The following is a 17,049-nucleotide window of genomic DNA, read 5'->3' on the forward strand; positions in this document are numbered from 1 at the left end:
ATAAAACAGTCAGCAAGGCATCAACAATAGACGATTGCAACTAACGACATTGGCAACCAACGGACAATGAATCAACTACCATCAAAATTAGCAAGAAATATCGAGAAAAAGACAAACCAATCACCAAATGAGCGATGGCAACCCAGGAAGGAGGATTTCCGAGGGACAACTCGACTGAGCGGAGAACCCTAACACTGGAAGCCATGGATATATATATATATATATGCGGGTGCTTTTCGGATTGAGGTGAAACGGGTCGCGTTCTAGTCTTGGCTATCCGATAAGAGACAAGTCCGGCCAATATATTCCAACTCTTCAGTAGAATTTCTGCATGTATTAATACAAATTTTTTAAAAGTCATTTGTTGCGATCTGCCGGACAATCACCCCCCACCGCATAAAATCTAGGCTGCATAAGATGTAACTGTTAAGATTCTTAGAGGTATAATATGAATACAATAAATTTAAAAGATATCACTGTTTCAATAGATAATTATTATTATTTTAATAATTATATTATTTTGACAATTTATTAAGTAAATACATATATATCGTTAGTCGGGAGTAATGTATATATATCATAATAAGAGTACTGATATTTTTTTATAATTAACTTAATAAAGTTTAATTAAAATTTATTTATTTGATTATCTTTTATTATTTATATATATCTGTTGTTAGTTTAAAATTAATTTAAAGTAAATTTAATAACAGATAGATAGAGATAGAGAATCATATTTAAATTGAAGTCTCTCTAAATAATTTAATATTAAAATATATTTCTATAATTAAGGCATAATTATATTTATTATAATTATATCTAAAAGAATGAAATCTTAATAGAAAAAAACAACGTATAATTTAAAAGTTAAGCACACATAATTAAATCCTTTTAACTAATATGTTCTTTTTTTTTACATTATGTGATTTTAGAATCGATACTAGAAAACTAGTATCAAGTGTAACTGAGTACTGTAGTCATTAAATTTAAACTATACTAAAAATTAGAAATTATATATGATAGAAAATTAGAGTGGACGAAATTAAAACCATCGGATGAGTTTGATTGATAGATAATGTATTGCTGAGCAGTATAGAATAATCCTCACTCAATCCCAATTCCATTGGATTTGATAATGGACCATGGTGTGGGGTCGCTATACAAATTAATAATGGTGCATTGTTGTATGCGCTTAAATTAATTCTCCTAATAATTCACACATCCAAAGACTCTCATTAATTTGCTTAAATTATATAGACTATATGTATTCTCTACTTGGCTGATTGAAACCTTTAGATGTACTATATTATTTTATTGGCACACCATGAACTAAATCTGCACTCATTTCCCTCCGCATCCTAAGCCACGTGTACTTTTTACATAGAGAAAAAATATATATATATTCAAAGCCTTTGTGGTCAATTGCAAGAGGATCCTCAAAATTTTCAGAGGACAAAACTGAAACTTCTTGAGCTTTTTTACCGACTAGCTAACTTGTGAAGATTTAAAAGTCACTTAGAAATTTTGAGAAGTCTTGACAAACTCTTTTTTCAGTCAATGATTTATATGAAAATTGTTGAACAGGTAAAGTATATATATATATATATATATTTTTTTTTTTTGAGACTTTGACAACTTTTGAATAATTTAAAATTTTTAATATAAGTTGATGACAATTTATGCTTAAAAATTACTAATTGTGATAGCGATTTTAAAACACACATAGTTTCATATATAATTTTATGTTTAACTCTGTTTTGCTCCTCTATATTTTGATCGGTATTACTTTGCCTTGTACTATAAAGGCATATAAATATCTCATGTACTTTTGAAAAACTACAACTCCTTAGACATCGTTAAAAGCTATTCTAAACTTACATTTCTATCCATATGTTGTTAGAGAAAAATATTAGGTTTTATTAGCTGATAACTTAAAATTACTTATCTATCTTACTTGTTTCATTTTTTTTACTTTCATCTGAACTATTCCCTCTCAACTTTAAAAGTCTAAGAGAATTAACTCACATATCGGAGAAAACACTAGAGTGTTATAAGCCTATAAGTCATGTGAGGAATGCTGAGAGATATAATGTCTTTGGTGTTGCCGTGCTGCTTGTGCTAGAAGTCATATTAGGAAAGATGACGAGAGATAAGAAGAATAAATTTATAGCTTAGGAAAAGAGATTTGCAAAAGAAGAGGGGAAGTTTTTTTTTGTAGTTCAGCGCAAGAAAGAAGATAAAGGCAAAATTATCCAAAATTATTTTTTATCTTCATTATGGTAATTTAGTCTGTCTGAAAATAACATATTGTTCACATGCTCGACATGTCAGTTCTAAGTCACAGAAGACTAACAGATTGATTTAGTTGTAACTTTTTAAAAGTCTAAAAAAATATTCATACGATTTTTGGGGCAAAATAATAAGGAATCAAAGTATATGATGGTAAATATAATTAAAACTAAATTTTAAATTATATAATTAAAACTAAAATTTAAAATATAATAAACTCCTAAAAAAAATAATTTGAGATAGACTTACATTAGTCAAAAACTCGAACTTCTTAGCACCAGTTCTTTTGTTTTGTTTTGCTTTTTGTTGAATAATACCACTTTTTTTCTTTTTTTTTTTGGGTATTGGTACCACTTATTGTTGTTTACTCACAGTGAAATGATATATATATATATAATTACCGCGGTTTGGCAGCCCCAGTAATGTAAAAGTTAAGACGCTGTCCAAATCTTCCATTTACCAGCTAAAAGACTCGGCTTCTACCTTTCAGGAAATCACAGGAGGAACTTCCCATTACGACTCTCGCTCCCCTCCTTCATCTCCCATCATCCGATCGAGACCACCACCACCACCATCTCTGGCGCCGAATCCCTCCTTACCACTTACTCCCCTCCCTTGTCTTAATCCCTTATCTTTCCTTTGGAATTGATGTCAAAGAGCTCGAGAGGATCAATACCTAAGTCCCCGATCTCGATATCTTGACCGTCTTCGGATCCAATCTGCAGTTCTCGGCCGTGGTGATCCGTAGGTGGTACAAGATGTTTGGTTGTGGTTATAAAGCACAGTATATGGACGGGCAGAGAGAGAAGTTTGTCAGGTTTGTTGTTAATCTATATCTCCCGAACTTTTTGTTACTGATTTATACAAATATTTTTGTAGAATTTGCCTAAATTTCGTTTTTTTTTTGGTTCTCTTTCTTAAAGAGATTGCTGTGCATAATCGATATAGTGCACTGCTGACATGAATGTGTCAACATTGCTATATTTCTTTCATTCTATTGCTTTCGTTACAGTTTGATTTATTGAAAGAATTTAGTCAGGTTTACAGAAAACACTTATATTATATGAGATATATGTCGAGGGAACTATACGTCTTCTGCAATTACGTACAACTGGAAGTTAAGTGGAGCGGTCAGGTTTATGCTTTTATTCTGCCAAATAGGTTATCTTTTGCTCTAATATGGAAGGGTGTTTTGAAAACTTAATTATCCTTTGTTTTCAGTTTGTAGTTCCACTAGTGGCACTATGTTTCACTAAATGAATGAATTATAATGGTTTCAATCATCTTTGTTTTCATTACTCTTCCCCTTGCATTAGGCAAGCAAGTGAAACTTGCACTAGTTCTCCTAAAGATAAAAATAGTTATTCCAGTTACTTTTGGTTTCAAACAAACTGAGCCCTATATATTCTTCATTTTTTCCCCTCATCCTTGTTTCATCAGCAGAAGGAGCCTTTCAGAACACAAGATAAAGGCATCCTATTGCACAGGGCTTTTATTGATGTGGGCTTTGGGAAGTGCAAGATGCTCCCCCTATAAGGCTATAACGTAGAGATACTGTTTTTACAACCTAGCCTGACCCTCTTCCAATTTGTCTCTTCCCTGTTTCATTATCTCAAAGCATTAAGTCTTATAGAGATACCGATTAGAAAATTTGGCATATGCCGTCTGGAATATAAATAAAAGATAATTATCGCATATATAATTAAAAGATAATTATCTCATCTCCTTACTTCTTTCCTTGTCTCATTTATCTTTCATATGTTTCTATGGTTCTTCATAGGCAAAATTTGATTTTTTTTTTCCTGCAGTCTTCCAATTAAAATTGACAACAGATCAATTATATTTTCTGAACCATCAGATTTTAAATTTGAAGCTTGACGAATTCAACAATGAAATGCTATGCTACTTAATTCTTCCAGTAAAGCTTGGATGTTCTCTGTACAGCACTCTCTTTGTCTTCAAGTATTCTTATGAGTTATGATAGAAATCCTTTACCAGCAAGGTTCTACTTATGATTAAAAGGGGAGACAGTTAAGTTGAGAAAGCCATTGCTATAGAGTGTATATTTGATGTTTTCCCTTTGTGAATCAGTTAATTGGATTATTGGCCAATGGAAAGTTTGCAGTAGTAGAGTTGCCATGAAGATGGAGACCCAGCTGGCAGGAGAATAACTGCTTCACTGTTACTATTTAGGCCATTGCTATCATACCTTAATAGGTTTACATGATCTTGAAGAACACTTTAGACTAATAAGGAATATTGCAACATCAAAACGGAGAACCTTGTGTCACAACCCAAATCCGGAATTATGACTGGTCATATACCCTAGTAAACTTAAGATACATGAAACTTTGATAGATAAATTTCTTTATCCATAATAATAAGAATTCAATATGAACTACCAACTCTAAATCAATAATAATAAACTCCAAAAGTAATAACAAAATCGGTTTTGATATAGCTTAAGACTGTTTTTAAGCTTTGTCAGAGTCAACTAAGAAAGTCACTGTAGTAATTTAAAATAGAATTGCTTTAGATTTTTAGGTAGATTTGAGTTACCACGGAAAGTCACGGAGCGATCTATGTTGCGATTATTATCTAAGTCATACAAATTACAAATTAAGTTTTCCACCAGTTACTCATAGTCGATATAATTGTTATTACATGAAGAATAGCAATGCACTAAGTTATCTATTTTGCATAGAGATAACATGATAATATTTCACAAAGACAACATTATATATATAAGCATGAAGAATACATGACAGCATAAAATACCAAAATCCAAGACAAATGTTGCGTGAGTGAACCCACTTATTTGAGTCTAATTGAAATGACTGAAATATCTAGTCCAAGTGCGAAGCAAAATTGTCACCTTTAATAATAAACAAATAATATATTTTAATCTATTCATAACTTTGATTTTTGAAATTTAAAACTAATTTAATTACTAAATTAGGCTAAATCAAGCTCAAAGAGTTGGGTGGGTTATGGTTGGCCCACAACTCACTCAATACAATTAATGGGTTGGGCCCAAGGTCCAAACCCAATCGGCGTAGCCTACCCCACAACCCACTAAGATAATGAATTTAGGTTGCCTACGCAATCCAAATTTGGACCTAAATCTAAACCTGAAAGCTAAAATGAAACCCAACATCAACAACACCAATCAAGGGCATCAACAGCACGAGTCCTCCCATACAAGTCCGGATTAGTGAAGTGATAACCTGAAGCTGTCGGTCGATGATTTTGCCGACAAAGCCACAAACTCCTAAAAATGAAGGAACATAGTATTTATTCTATTAAATCCAAATTAAATATGTAAGGTGGGGGAGAACTCATCAGTGGGTCATGGAGTAGTCTTTGATTGCTCCGGCGAGGCTCCTTTGGTCGGATTTGATGACGTGCTCCAATGAATGGAGGAAGAGGGTGATGGCAGCATGGGGAGAGAGAAATAGGGTTAGTTTTTTTTTTCTAAAGGTAAGTTTTTAAATTTTGATTTTTACTAGGAAACCCACCTAGTGGACTGAGAACCCTGCGGCCACACCTTTCGTCATGTAATGATGAGGGAGAAGGAGGGAGGTGCAAGTGCCCTTCAAATTTTTTTTTTTCTCTTTCTGGTTATTACACCTTGTCCCTGTCTCATGTATAAATAGTAAATACAGAATGTCTGGAAGTTGAAAGTCAATTGCAATTTTATAGAACACTTCCCCTTTATGATAAGACCTGTCTTGTTTGAACTTCAGTGTCAAATTCTATGCTCATTGGAACTTGGAGCATCTTATGCTGTTGGAATTTTACAAAGTTTTTTGTTGTTAGAGTAACCTGGGACTGAATTTTGCTGTACATTTACCATGTGTTTGTTTTGTAGGCTGGAGGAGTCAAGTCCTAGGATGTCCTTATCTTCTGATACAGGACGAATGAACAAGTGCAAATACGACATATCAGGATCTGATTCTAGATCAGTTAATTTGTTAAAGCCTTTCAGGATAGGAATGAAACGGGGTTCTGCAATGCTCAGATCACTTGGCTCTTCTCTTCCATTTGGTGCCTCTGAGGCAGTTTTTCCTGAAGATCTTAAGGCTTCTAAGAAGAAAATCTGGGATCCGCAAGATAAATTCCTTTTAAGAATGAATAGGCTTTTCGTCATATCTTGTATTCTCGCTGTAGCAGTGGATCCACTCTTCTTTTATCTTCCTGTAGTCGATAATGGATCCAATTGCATTGGGATAGACCAGAAGCTAGCTATAGCATCAACCATAGTGCGGTCAATTATTGATTTGTTCTATGTTGTTCATATGGTTTTTCAATTCCTCACTGCTTACATTGCTCCATCATCTCGGGTTTTTGGTAGAGGTGAACTTGTAATTGACCCAACACAGATTGCTAGGAGGTACTTGACAAGCTTCTTCATCATGGATTTTCTTGCAGTGCTACCACTTCCGCAGGTTTGAAGAAGTCTTCTATTACTAATTTTTGATTTTGTACATTTATTCTGGCATCTTTTACATTGGAAGGAATTTGTTTGAGGGCTTACATTGTACGCACTATGATGCAATCCAACAAACTAATTGAACTTCAAATGCTATATCAATAGAAGAAGGAAAACATTGTATTGGTATGAGGACATTGTCGTGAGTGCTGTAGAATGTTGGGCAAAATATACGCTTCGCTCAGTTCTTGTTTGCGACTATATCATGACAAATCTGGATTTTTTTTTCTCTGCACTCTGGATGTCAGCATCAACTGCTCAATTAACCCAGCTGAGGTTCTTTGAACTTAGCTGGACCCAATTATGCTTTGGTTCATTAATTTGGACTTGGTTGAGTTTAATTTCCTTAATTTTGGTCTAGTTAGATCTCTTACTTTAGCTAACTAATAGTTTGGGTAACCTAAGATATAAAGTTGTTCACATCGAGTCAAATTATGAATTAAATTGGCCTTTGGGCAAGGTTCTCTTTCAGTTGTATTAAGAATCATCAGACAGATATGTAAAAATGAAGATCTTTCAGGGAACAAGGGAATTAAGTATGTCTTCTTCTCAGGTGTTCACTTTTGGCTTTAAAAGCAATTATCAAGCGCGACATTAATTTTATTTGAAATGTTTCTGTGTACCAAAAAAATACAAGTATCTTACATATACCAGCATCCCCTTTTTGTGACTTCGAAGTAACTTCAAATTTTGCCTTCCTAGAGGGAAGAGTAATATTCTACCAACGTTAACTCTTTAAGTATTCTTATTTTGTTCTTTTAGTGCAGTTTCTTTAGACCTCAGTTAAAATATAAAAAGGAAACGACAGAGAGCTAGTTATGTTAGTCATTCCATTTACCTTATTGTGTCAGATTTAATTGCACCTTTTCACTAAGTTTGCTTATTCAGAATCATTGTGTCAAACATAATATCACCTTTTAATATTTGTTTGTTCTGAATCTGCTACATTTTCTTAGTTCTATTTAATGCGAATTATTATTTGCAGATTGTGATTTGGAAATTTCTTCAAAGTTCAGAAGCTTCAGATGTATTGGCTACCAAAAACGCGTTACTTTTGATTATCATTCTTCAGTATTTCCCAAGATTCTTCCGGATATTTCCCTTAACTTCAGACTTGAAAAGGACAGCTGGTGTCTTTGTTGAGACTGCTTGGGCTGGTGCTGCATACTATCTGCTATGGTTTATGCTAGCTGGTCATGTGAGTACCACATTGTCTAGTCTATCATTCAGTGACCAGCATCTTTATTTGAACAGACCTCACCATAAAAATTCTCATAAAATTTCTTCCAACTTTTATGCATTAGAAATAAGAAATGATGATGTAGAATGCATCTTTTCTGTTGTTTCTTTTTCTCTTTTGGAAATTAAATTTCACTTGGCTCTGGTTCACAATTTGTTTTCGGCTAAATAATGCATACGAAATATCCTAACTTGTGTTCTTAAATAAGGAACATGTCAATGGTTCCTTAAATTCATGAACTGCATATCCTCTTGTCAGCAGTCTCGGAAGCCATTAACCTGGAAGTGACAAAGGGTGAATTGTTGAGAGTAATGTTATTTTACTAGGTGGATGCTTTAGCTGACAATGAAGCAACCTCATATGTTTGACCATTATGATACAAAGAGTTGTTCACCATTTGAGCCATTGATTGATGAATTGCACGCATTAAGAAACCTCTATAGGGCAGCTAAACTTTATTTGTTTCTAAGGTCAGAGCATATTACATTGGGTTATAGATATCTATAATTAATTCCATATGGGTGTTCTTGAAGGCCTATGATTTGTGATTATTGCATATAGTAGAATTGTTGATCATCTTTCTTTAGTCAATGGATGGAATTATTATCAAGCAGATGGCCTTTGGTACTGTCTAATCGTTCATTTTTTTCCTGGTCAATTTTTCTTTACACGGCATCTTCTTAATTTTTATTATAACTATTTCTATTATCCTTTTGTAGAATGTTGGTTCTTTCTGGTACTTGTTGTCTGTTGAGCGTGAAGATGATTGCTGGCATTTAGCTTGTAAAAACCATACAGGATGTGTTGACAATTACTTGTATTGTGGCAATCATCATCTTGATGGTTATGACATATGGCACAATGACAGCCACAAGGTTCTCAATGATAAATGTTCCGCGGGTGGTGACAATCCGCCATTCAATTTTGGTATATATGCTCAGGCCCTGACGTCTGGGATAATTGCATCCAGAAAGTTTATTTCCAAACTCTTCTTTTGCTTCTGGTGGGGACTGCAAAACCTAAGGTGATCCCTTTGTTCTTACTGAGAGAAATAAATATGTTTCTTTCCATTTCAGAATTCATATTTTATTGAAGTTGAATTCTCTCATCTGTTCCCATAAAATAAGGCCTGAAGAATGGCTGCTTTAATGCATATGATTATCTTCAGGCCTTCAGCTCAGGATAGTCCTAAAGCTGCATTACCCTACTGAGCAGCAAATATACCATATATGACTGAATTTTAAAATCAGAGATCTCTCTCATAAATAATTCGATAGCCTGCACAGGAAATCATGGATTGCCATGTAATCTTGTGAACATTAGTAACACTTGAATTACTTTTTCTTTGCTTATGAGCAATTCTTGATTTGTCGTAAACTTGTAATCCATGCTTATTGAGCTCTTGTTTTGGGCCTAAGAAGTCAAACCAAACCTCTATGTTGTGTCCAGCCCTCTTCTTGGTGCATGATTATCATACAGCAACCTACAGCTGAATCCTGGATATTTGCAATCAGCTAGGAAGTGCAGGGTGCAAAGTGCAAACATGCACTCGAGTTCTCGTAGATGTAGTTCACTTGGCATATCTCATCCTCCTCTGCCCTTTAGACTCTATATATGCACACACATGCGTGAGCGCACACACACACACATGCACATGTGTATGTGTGTGTACATCTATATTTACAAATATTCTTCCTGAGGTGTTACAATTGATTTGCTATTATGTATTAAACTATTCACTCCCTTCCATAAAGAAACCATTTTTACTCTCAGGAGTCTATAGTCTATTTTGTGTAGTCCTCTGGGCTTATGTCGGAGTAATGATGTCTTTAAGACATTTGCTGAACAGTTCATAATTCATTTTGGAGGTTACTTTTGTCATTACACCTTTTTTTGCCCCTTTTAGTGGCTGTAAGGTTGTTATCATCATGTTAAAAAAGGAATGAAATGCACTTAAGGCAGCCACTTTGAGGGTGTTCTATGTTTGCTTCTCTTAGCGGTAGCAGAGGGTTGAAAATGAGGTGGCTACTGAGAATAAATCTGTCATGACATGATTGAACACAGGCTCTTTACATATGTTAGTGAAAAGAGAATGGGTAAAACCAGGAACTTCTGCGGATTTCCACGGGGAATATATTAAAGGGATGCCAGATTCCATCAGAGAGATGAATTCAAGTTTTAGGCAATATTTGGAAGCCTGGGTTGCAAGCTCTTCAAAAGTCAAGGCTGAACTAATTTGTTCTAGAAGAGAGCTAAGATAGCCATTGAACACACCTACAAATAGGTTCTCAAGTGGACAAACTCTTGAATAATGATTTGTAGTTTTGTACACATGCTCATTTAGCTAAGTCAGTATCTATCATCAGCAGAAACAATTTTAAGAAAATGAAATGTTCATGATGATAAAAAGATTTCAATGTCTAGCTGTACTTCAGAGATTGTGTATAACTTTTGTATTAAATGCAACAGCACACTTGGCCAAGGCCTGCAAACAACTACATATCCTGGAGAGGTGATCTTTTCAATCACAATAGCTGTTCTTGGTCTTATTCTCTTTGCCCTCCTTATTGGAAACATGCAGGTAGAATACCATCTCATTTTCCTCCCCATCTATTATCATATAATCAACTTAATATTATCAATATGGCAGCCCTGGAACTTTTAGTACATTTTCTTGTCTGACAATCAGCGTGTTATTGCTGCAGACCTATCTTCAGTCATTAACAATACGGCTCGAAGAGATGAGAGTTAGGAAGCGTGACTCTGAGCAGTGGATGCATCATCGCTTGTTGCCACCAGAGCTTAGACAACGAGTTAGGCGGTATGAACAGTACAAATGGTTGGAGACACGGGGAGTGGATGAAGAAAGCTTGGTTCAGAGCCTTCCCAAAGACCTCAGGAGGGACATCAAACGCCATCTCTGTTTAGAGTTGGTGAAGGGGGTAAGCCATATTTATTTCAATGTTTTATATTGGCTACTGTTCTGGTTTTGCCCTATAATCCTTTATGCTCTTTTTCCTTGTCTCTAGGTCCCTCTGTTTGAGAACATGGATGAGCGATTGCTAGATGCAATATGTGAGCGGTTGAAACCTAGTCTGTACACAGAAGATTCTTATATACTGAGGGAAGGTGATCCTGTAGATGAGATGCTTTTCATCATCCGAGGTTGTTTGGAGAGTATAACCACTGATGGTGGCAGAAGCGGATTCTTCAACCGAGGTTTACTGAAAGAGGGAGATTTTTGTGGAGAGGAGTTGTTAACCTGGGCACTGGATCCAAAGTCTAGTCCTAATTTTCCAACTTCCACTAGGACAGTAAAAGCTTTGAAGGAAGTGGAAGCTTTTGCATTAGTAGCTGATGAACTGAAGTTTGTCGCTAGTCAATTCAGACGGCTTCATAGCAGACAGGTTCAACACACTTTCCGCTTTTACTCGCAACAGTGGAGGACATGGGCAGCCTCCTTTATTCAAGCAGCATGGCGACGCTATTCCAAGAGGAAATTGGCAGAACTCCGGCGTAAGGAAGAAGAGGGACTCCATGCCCACAGTGTTAGTGGCCACTCTAGCCTTGGAGCAGCCATATATGCATCTCGATTTGCTGCTAATGCCCTCCGAGGAGTCCATAGACTCCGTGATAGGAGGAGTGCTAGGGAGATATTGAAATTACAAAAGCCTCCTGAACCTGATTTCACTGCAGGGGATACTGATTGATTTAGTCTGCAATAACTTCAGCCAAAGAATGACTGAGATGCATCTGTTCTGTGGCCAGACCTATCTGTTTCTGTAAATCCATGTAGTATAAGAAAGTTGGAGAAGCTCCTCCATGTAACATGGTGTTAAAATCTGCCAGTTGGTCATTACTGAGTATGTATGTAAGTGCTAGCTTGTTAATACGACATTATGATGGCATTCTTTTAGAACTGAGGGACGCTATGAGGGTGTTTAAACAAACTGACTATTATTATCCGGTTAACGCAAAGAAAGCTATTGGGATTACAGATGGTTAGCAGTTGATGTGTGTGTGTGTGTGTCGTTTGGTTGTGGCGTAAACTATGCTTATTTTTTAAACTTGCATAAGAAAATTTATACCAATTTAGACTACTTAGATGTTTGGTTGTAAATCAACATTATAGTATAATAATTACATTTGATATGTTATGAAAACAATAAATCTAGGAGAGATTTTGGCCAATGATCAAAATACTATTTTTCGAGAGTGAGGATATTTAAAGTGATATTTTCTAAAGGCAAAATACTAAGTTGGCAAATATAAAATTTAGAGTAGATATTAGTTAATTATTATTGAGATAAGTTATTATTTGGTTGGTATATTAATATATACCACACTATATAGACTTATGCCTATTAAGTTTGAGCATAATAAGTTGTTATCAGTTTCCGAAATTCCAAGTAACAATATCTTCCGAGAAATATACATTCGTTTGCGAGAAAGAATGCCAACTGAACCTTGGCCAGCCGGCTCTAGACGCGGCGTCAGAGTCGGTCAACCACATCTTGTTCCTGAGCTGCCCCTCTACTTTCGCTTGCTTTGGTTTGGTCTCATCACCCCTCTCAGCCTTCCGGGTCTCCCGCCCTCCCTCACCTCTTTACTTGTCGGAGTGACATAGATCTCCATCCCCAAGGGGGGCTGAGAAAGGTCTTGCACTTCCTGCTGGAGCTCCTTTGGTGGCTTTTCTGGAACTCAAAAATCTTCACCTCGTAGGTGCTAATTTACACAGGCTTCCACCTCTCTCACCTGTGGAGGTGAAGATCCTTGAGGTCTTCCAAGGAGTGGTCTGAAGAAGCACTCAAAGGATTCGCCTTGCTTACAGTCAGGGAAACTCTTTTTGCAGGCTGCAGACAAATAATGCATAAGCTTGCGCTTTTGAAAGCAAAGAAAATGTTATTGTACCAAAAGTCCTGTTTCACAGCGAAAAGAGAAATTTTGATGACAAAATTGCATGCCAATATGGACGCAAAGCAACTTGATCAAGTAGAATCCTTCAAATGTGATGGAGGAAACCATTCGAAGAAAACATTTAGAACCTTATAAATGCATTGAGAGATATTTCTTAAAGGTCACTGGATACAAACTGCATTAGAGATAGGCCCATAAATTACTGCTTAATAACAGAGTAAATGCAACAAAAAAAAAATTGAGGAAAGAAAAAAAAAAGGCTGATGAGTTGATTCTAGCACACAGTAGCTGGTCAACATACAGGAAACAGAAGTTCTACTTAGCTATAACCAATAAAGAATCCTAGGAGCTCCCATGCGGTATTATTAATTCTGGAGAATATCAAAATAAAGCAGCTGGAGATAGGAACCGAAATTTAATGATAACATTCTCCATTTGTTCAAGGAATCCTCAAAATATGCCTTTGGTGTGGGTGATGCTCCTTGCCATGAGAGTACCTCAATCTAATTTCACTGATGAGAAGAGGTAATGAATGAACCAGAACGAAGAAATGAATCCAACTGTGCCAGTAGCAAGCATGATGGCAGTGACCATGAAGAGCGAGTAACCGAGATACAAGGTAGCAGAGACAGGCCCGCTTAAGCTCTTAAGATCAAAGACGAGATAGTTCACCGAGTACAGGAAGATGTAGATAGCAACTGATCCTGATGAGAAGAATGATTTCCACCACCACTTCCAGTCCTCCACACAAAGATGCATGTAAGTGAGGACCAGAGAGACTTCCGCGCACACAACAACGAGAAGTATCAAGACGATGAAAAGAAAACCAAACACGTAGTAAACACGGCCCATCCAGATGCTTGACATTATGAAGAAGAGCTCAATGAAAAGAGTGCCAAAGGGTAGTGTCCCAGCTCCAAGAACTAACAACCAAGAGGGGTATTTTTGTGGAGGGATCTCACGAGGAATCTGGTTTGTCCGAACAGGGTACTCGATGTGAGGTGCCTTGGCACCAAGAAATCCACCAACAAGTGTAAGAGGGACTGAGATGCAAAACCACAGCAGGATCAGGATAATGAACAAGGATATAGGGATGGCACCAGTGCTGTGGCTACCCCATAATAGGAAATTTAGCGTGGTCAGAATCAGAAATGCAATGCCAGGAAAGAAACAAGCGACACGCCATGAAACTGACACCCATCCAGAGTGATCTCCAGACTTAATTGTCTTCCACATCCTAACAGCGACGTATCCAGCTGCAATTCCAAGAACCAGATAGAAGAACAGCATTCCAGTGATAAGAGTTCCCCTTGACGCTGGAGACATAAATCCAAGTGCTGCAAACAAGATGGTCACCACCCCCATACCGAGAATCTGAATACCATCCCCCACCATCACACAAAGCAGCAATGGATGGTCTGGAGCCCTGAACACATCACTGACAACAAGCTTCCATCCAGAAAGCTCCTCATTCATCTGTGCCTGAGCCTCCTTGTCAAACTCTTCATACCGAGTTAGATCCCTTCGCACAGTTCTCAACAAGATCACCAAAACAATCCCCGCAAGGAACGCAATAACCATGAGGGAATTGAGTATAGAAAACCAGTGAACCTTCGCTCCCTCCATCTTCAAGTAAGCATCCCATCGAGAAGGCCACTTGATATCACTCTCGACAAATGATACCTCATAAGTGAACACAATAGGCTGGTTCTCCTTAATGGCCATGCCCACCATCGTCGGATCACACTGTATCTTCGCTGGGTACTTATTATACATCTTTAAGCTCTTGATGGACTCAGAATCATGCTGAAAGCTACAAGGGACGACCTCGAACCCGACAACCATCCAACCAGGTGTTCCGGCTCCAGACTTGTCCAAGGTTGGTATTACGTCTGCGGCATCACCAGTGCCCATGACCCTGGCCACATTGGTCTCCTCATACTTGTGCACCAAAACGGTGAACTTTAGATGGTTGAACACATAATATGCATCTCCAACCTTCACACCAACCGGATAACCCGTCCACCGGAGAAAGTAATCATCTTTCTTCGTGTAGCGGATTGCCGGGAGGTTATCCAATATCAGATTCACCTGATACATCTCGTCAATCCTCTTCTTCATAAGATTGAAATCTTGGGGCGTCAGGGGATCAGATCGGCAAAGGAGGATATCAGATTCGTTGGTGTACATCTTGAATCGGTAAGGGGAGTTCTCGATGCGGTCACCCATGAGGAGCTCGCCGAGGTTCTCGGCGCTGTCCTTGACACCTTCGTCGGGCTTGCAGAAGGGGAGTGAATAGTAGCTAAAGGGCATCTCTGTGTCAATGGAGGTAAGGGAGTTTACCTTCACGGATAAGGCGTCTCTAACCTGGTACTTGTGGGGATAGCTTCCGGGCAGGTAAAACCCATCTCCGGAGTGGAGAACAAGGGAAACAACCAAGGCCCAGATGGCCAATCTCGACAAAGGTCCCATTTTAGCACCGGAATCAACCAGATCTAAACAAATGCAGATGGGAAACAGATCAAAAAGTTGAGATCTGTAGGTCTTGGGTGGGTTGAGTTCTTAGATCTATAGCAATGAAAGATTAGGAAAGGTAAAATTGGATCAAGCAAGGAGTTCAAATAACGCACCTTTGGCTTCCGGGGAGCGCCTTCGATTGGAAAACTTCGGCAGAAATGGGCTGCGGAAAAGAGCTTGGATCTAAGAAGGAGCGTGGAAACGAATGCAGTGAGGACACGACTCTTATACCCCGGGCTTGAGTTGGCTAACGCCTAATACCACCCACCGACACTGCCTTATTTCTATGATCTAATTCTAGAAATTCCCCAGATGCACTTATTAGAGACCGTCCTTTTCTTTTCCAAGGAATATGAATTAGGGAAACCTTATTTTACCCACAGGTTATGTCAAAATTAATTTCCCCTCTCAATTTACCATTTTATAATTATATTTAAATCATTACTCTCTTTTTTTTTCCTCTCATATTTAATTAATTTATAAATCGATCCGTATTATTTTTAAATACATTAAATTTTTTATCTAATTATGTATAACCTTCTAATAAGTATCTTTAAATCTGACATATAACTTAATCGAATGATAATGATATGTGATTGTTTTAATTTAAATATAATTATAAAGAGATAAAAGTGATATAAATGAAATTATAAACAAGTGAATTAAATATGCTAATTATCCATATAAATTAAGGAACAAATTTATTGTGCGCAATTAATTAGTTTTGACAAAATTGTTTGATACGCTGAGGCCAGGTAGGCATTTATTTTTTTAAGGAAAGTACAATGGGCAACAATTAATTAAATCAATAAAAGCAATCTGATACATAAATCCTGAAGGAAAATATAACAACGGACCCTTATGTTTTTACATATGATTACAATAATAAACTAGCTATAATGAAGAACCAAATAAAACACACTAGAATTCATAAGAACAAAAGGTCTAAAGTTAATTGATGAGTCCATTGCAATCCAATAGTGAAAGACAAAGTCTTACAAATCCTTGAAATGTTAGAGAAGTGAAATGCTTGATCCATGCACGTAACTTGAATAAAAGAATAACATGTTAGCTAAGAGCTACAAAGGCATGAAAAATTCCATATCCCCTCTAACACAACTCCATATCCCCTCTAACACAGCTTGATGCCAACCCATAGCTAGCACCACACACAAATATTGACATCACCAAAGCATCTCCATTTGTCACGACAAGACAAGTCAGGGCGAGATAAGAAAAGGGTCAAGCAAGCCAAGACAAGCGTCAAGAGAACAAAGACAAAGGGAAAGAGAGAGAACTACCATGGCAACTAAAAGGAGGAGGAAGACAACAATGGCTGCATGTTTGTGATAACGAAGGAGGAAGGGGGAAAGAGGAAGGTAGGTGTGACTGAAGAACAGAAGAGGGAGACGCCAAATAGGATGGCTATAGAGGAAGGGTGAAAGTAAACGAATTTGTTGATAGCCAGAGCAACTTAAAAGGGAAGCAATTAAAGAGGAGATTAACAATGATAAATACAATAAAAGAACCAACAGAGAGGGAGGAAAGGGTAGGGATAAGACAGATCCAACATAGTCCAAAGGATACCTCGAAG

General features: G+C 37.1%; 2 protein-coding genes across 2 annotated transcripts; one reads left to right on the forward strand and one right to left on the reverse strand.

The window, feature by feature from the left end:
• Positions 1–2,750: 2,750 nt before the first annotated feature.
• LOC140777663 (probable cyclic nucleotide-gated ion channel 6) lies at positions 2,751–12,016 on the forward strand. The gene is made up of 7 exons (XM_073121932.1): positions 2,751–3,106; positions 6,161–6,737; positions 7,767–7,979; positions 8,741–9,045; positions 10,491–10,602; positions 10,727–10,963; positions 11,051–12,016. Exons 1-7 carry the CDS (start codon positions 3,048–3,050, stop codon positions 11,729–11,731), a joined length of 2,184 nt encoding a protein of 727 aa, XP_072978033.1. The 5' UTR covers positions 2,751–3,047; the 3' UTR covers positions 11,732–12,016.
• Positions 12,017–13,045: 1,029 nt separating this feature from the next.
• LOC140778589 (transmembrane 9 superfamily member 11) lies at positions 13,046–15,726 on the reverse strand. Its single transcript, XM_073123382.1, has 2 exons — positions 15,569–15,726; positions 13,046–15,433 (listed from the first exon to the last, which is right to left on the reverse strand). The coding sequence occupies exon 2, from the start codon at positions 15,408–15,410 to the stop codon at positions 13,437–13,439; it is 1,974 nt and encodes a 657-aa protein (XP_072979483.1). The 5' UTR covers positions 15,411–15,433; positions 15,569–15,726; the 3' UTR covers positions 13,046–13,436.
• Positions 15,727–17,049: the final 1,323 nt, after the last annotated feature.

The sequence above is a fragment of the Typha angustifolia genome, chromosome 15 (genome assembly GCF_048772165.1).
Source record: "Typha angustifolia cultivar Huaian chromosome 15, ASM4877216v1, whole genome shotgun sequence".
Classification (NCBI taxonomy): Eukaryota; Viridiplantae; Streptophyta; class Magnoliopsida; order Poales; family Typhaceae; genus Typha; species Typha angustifolia.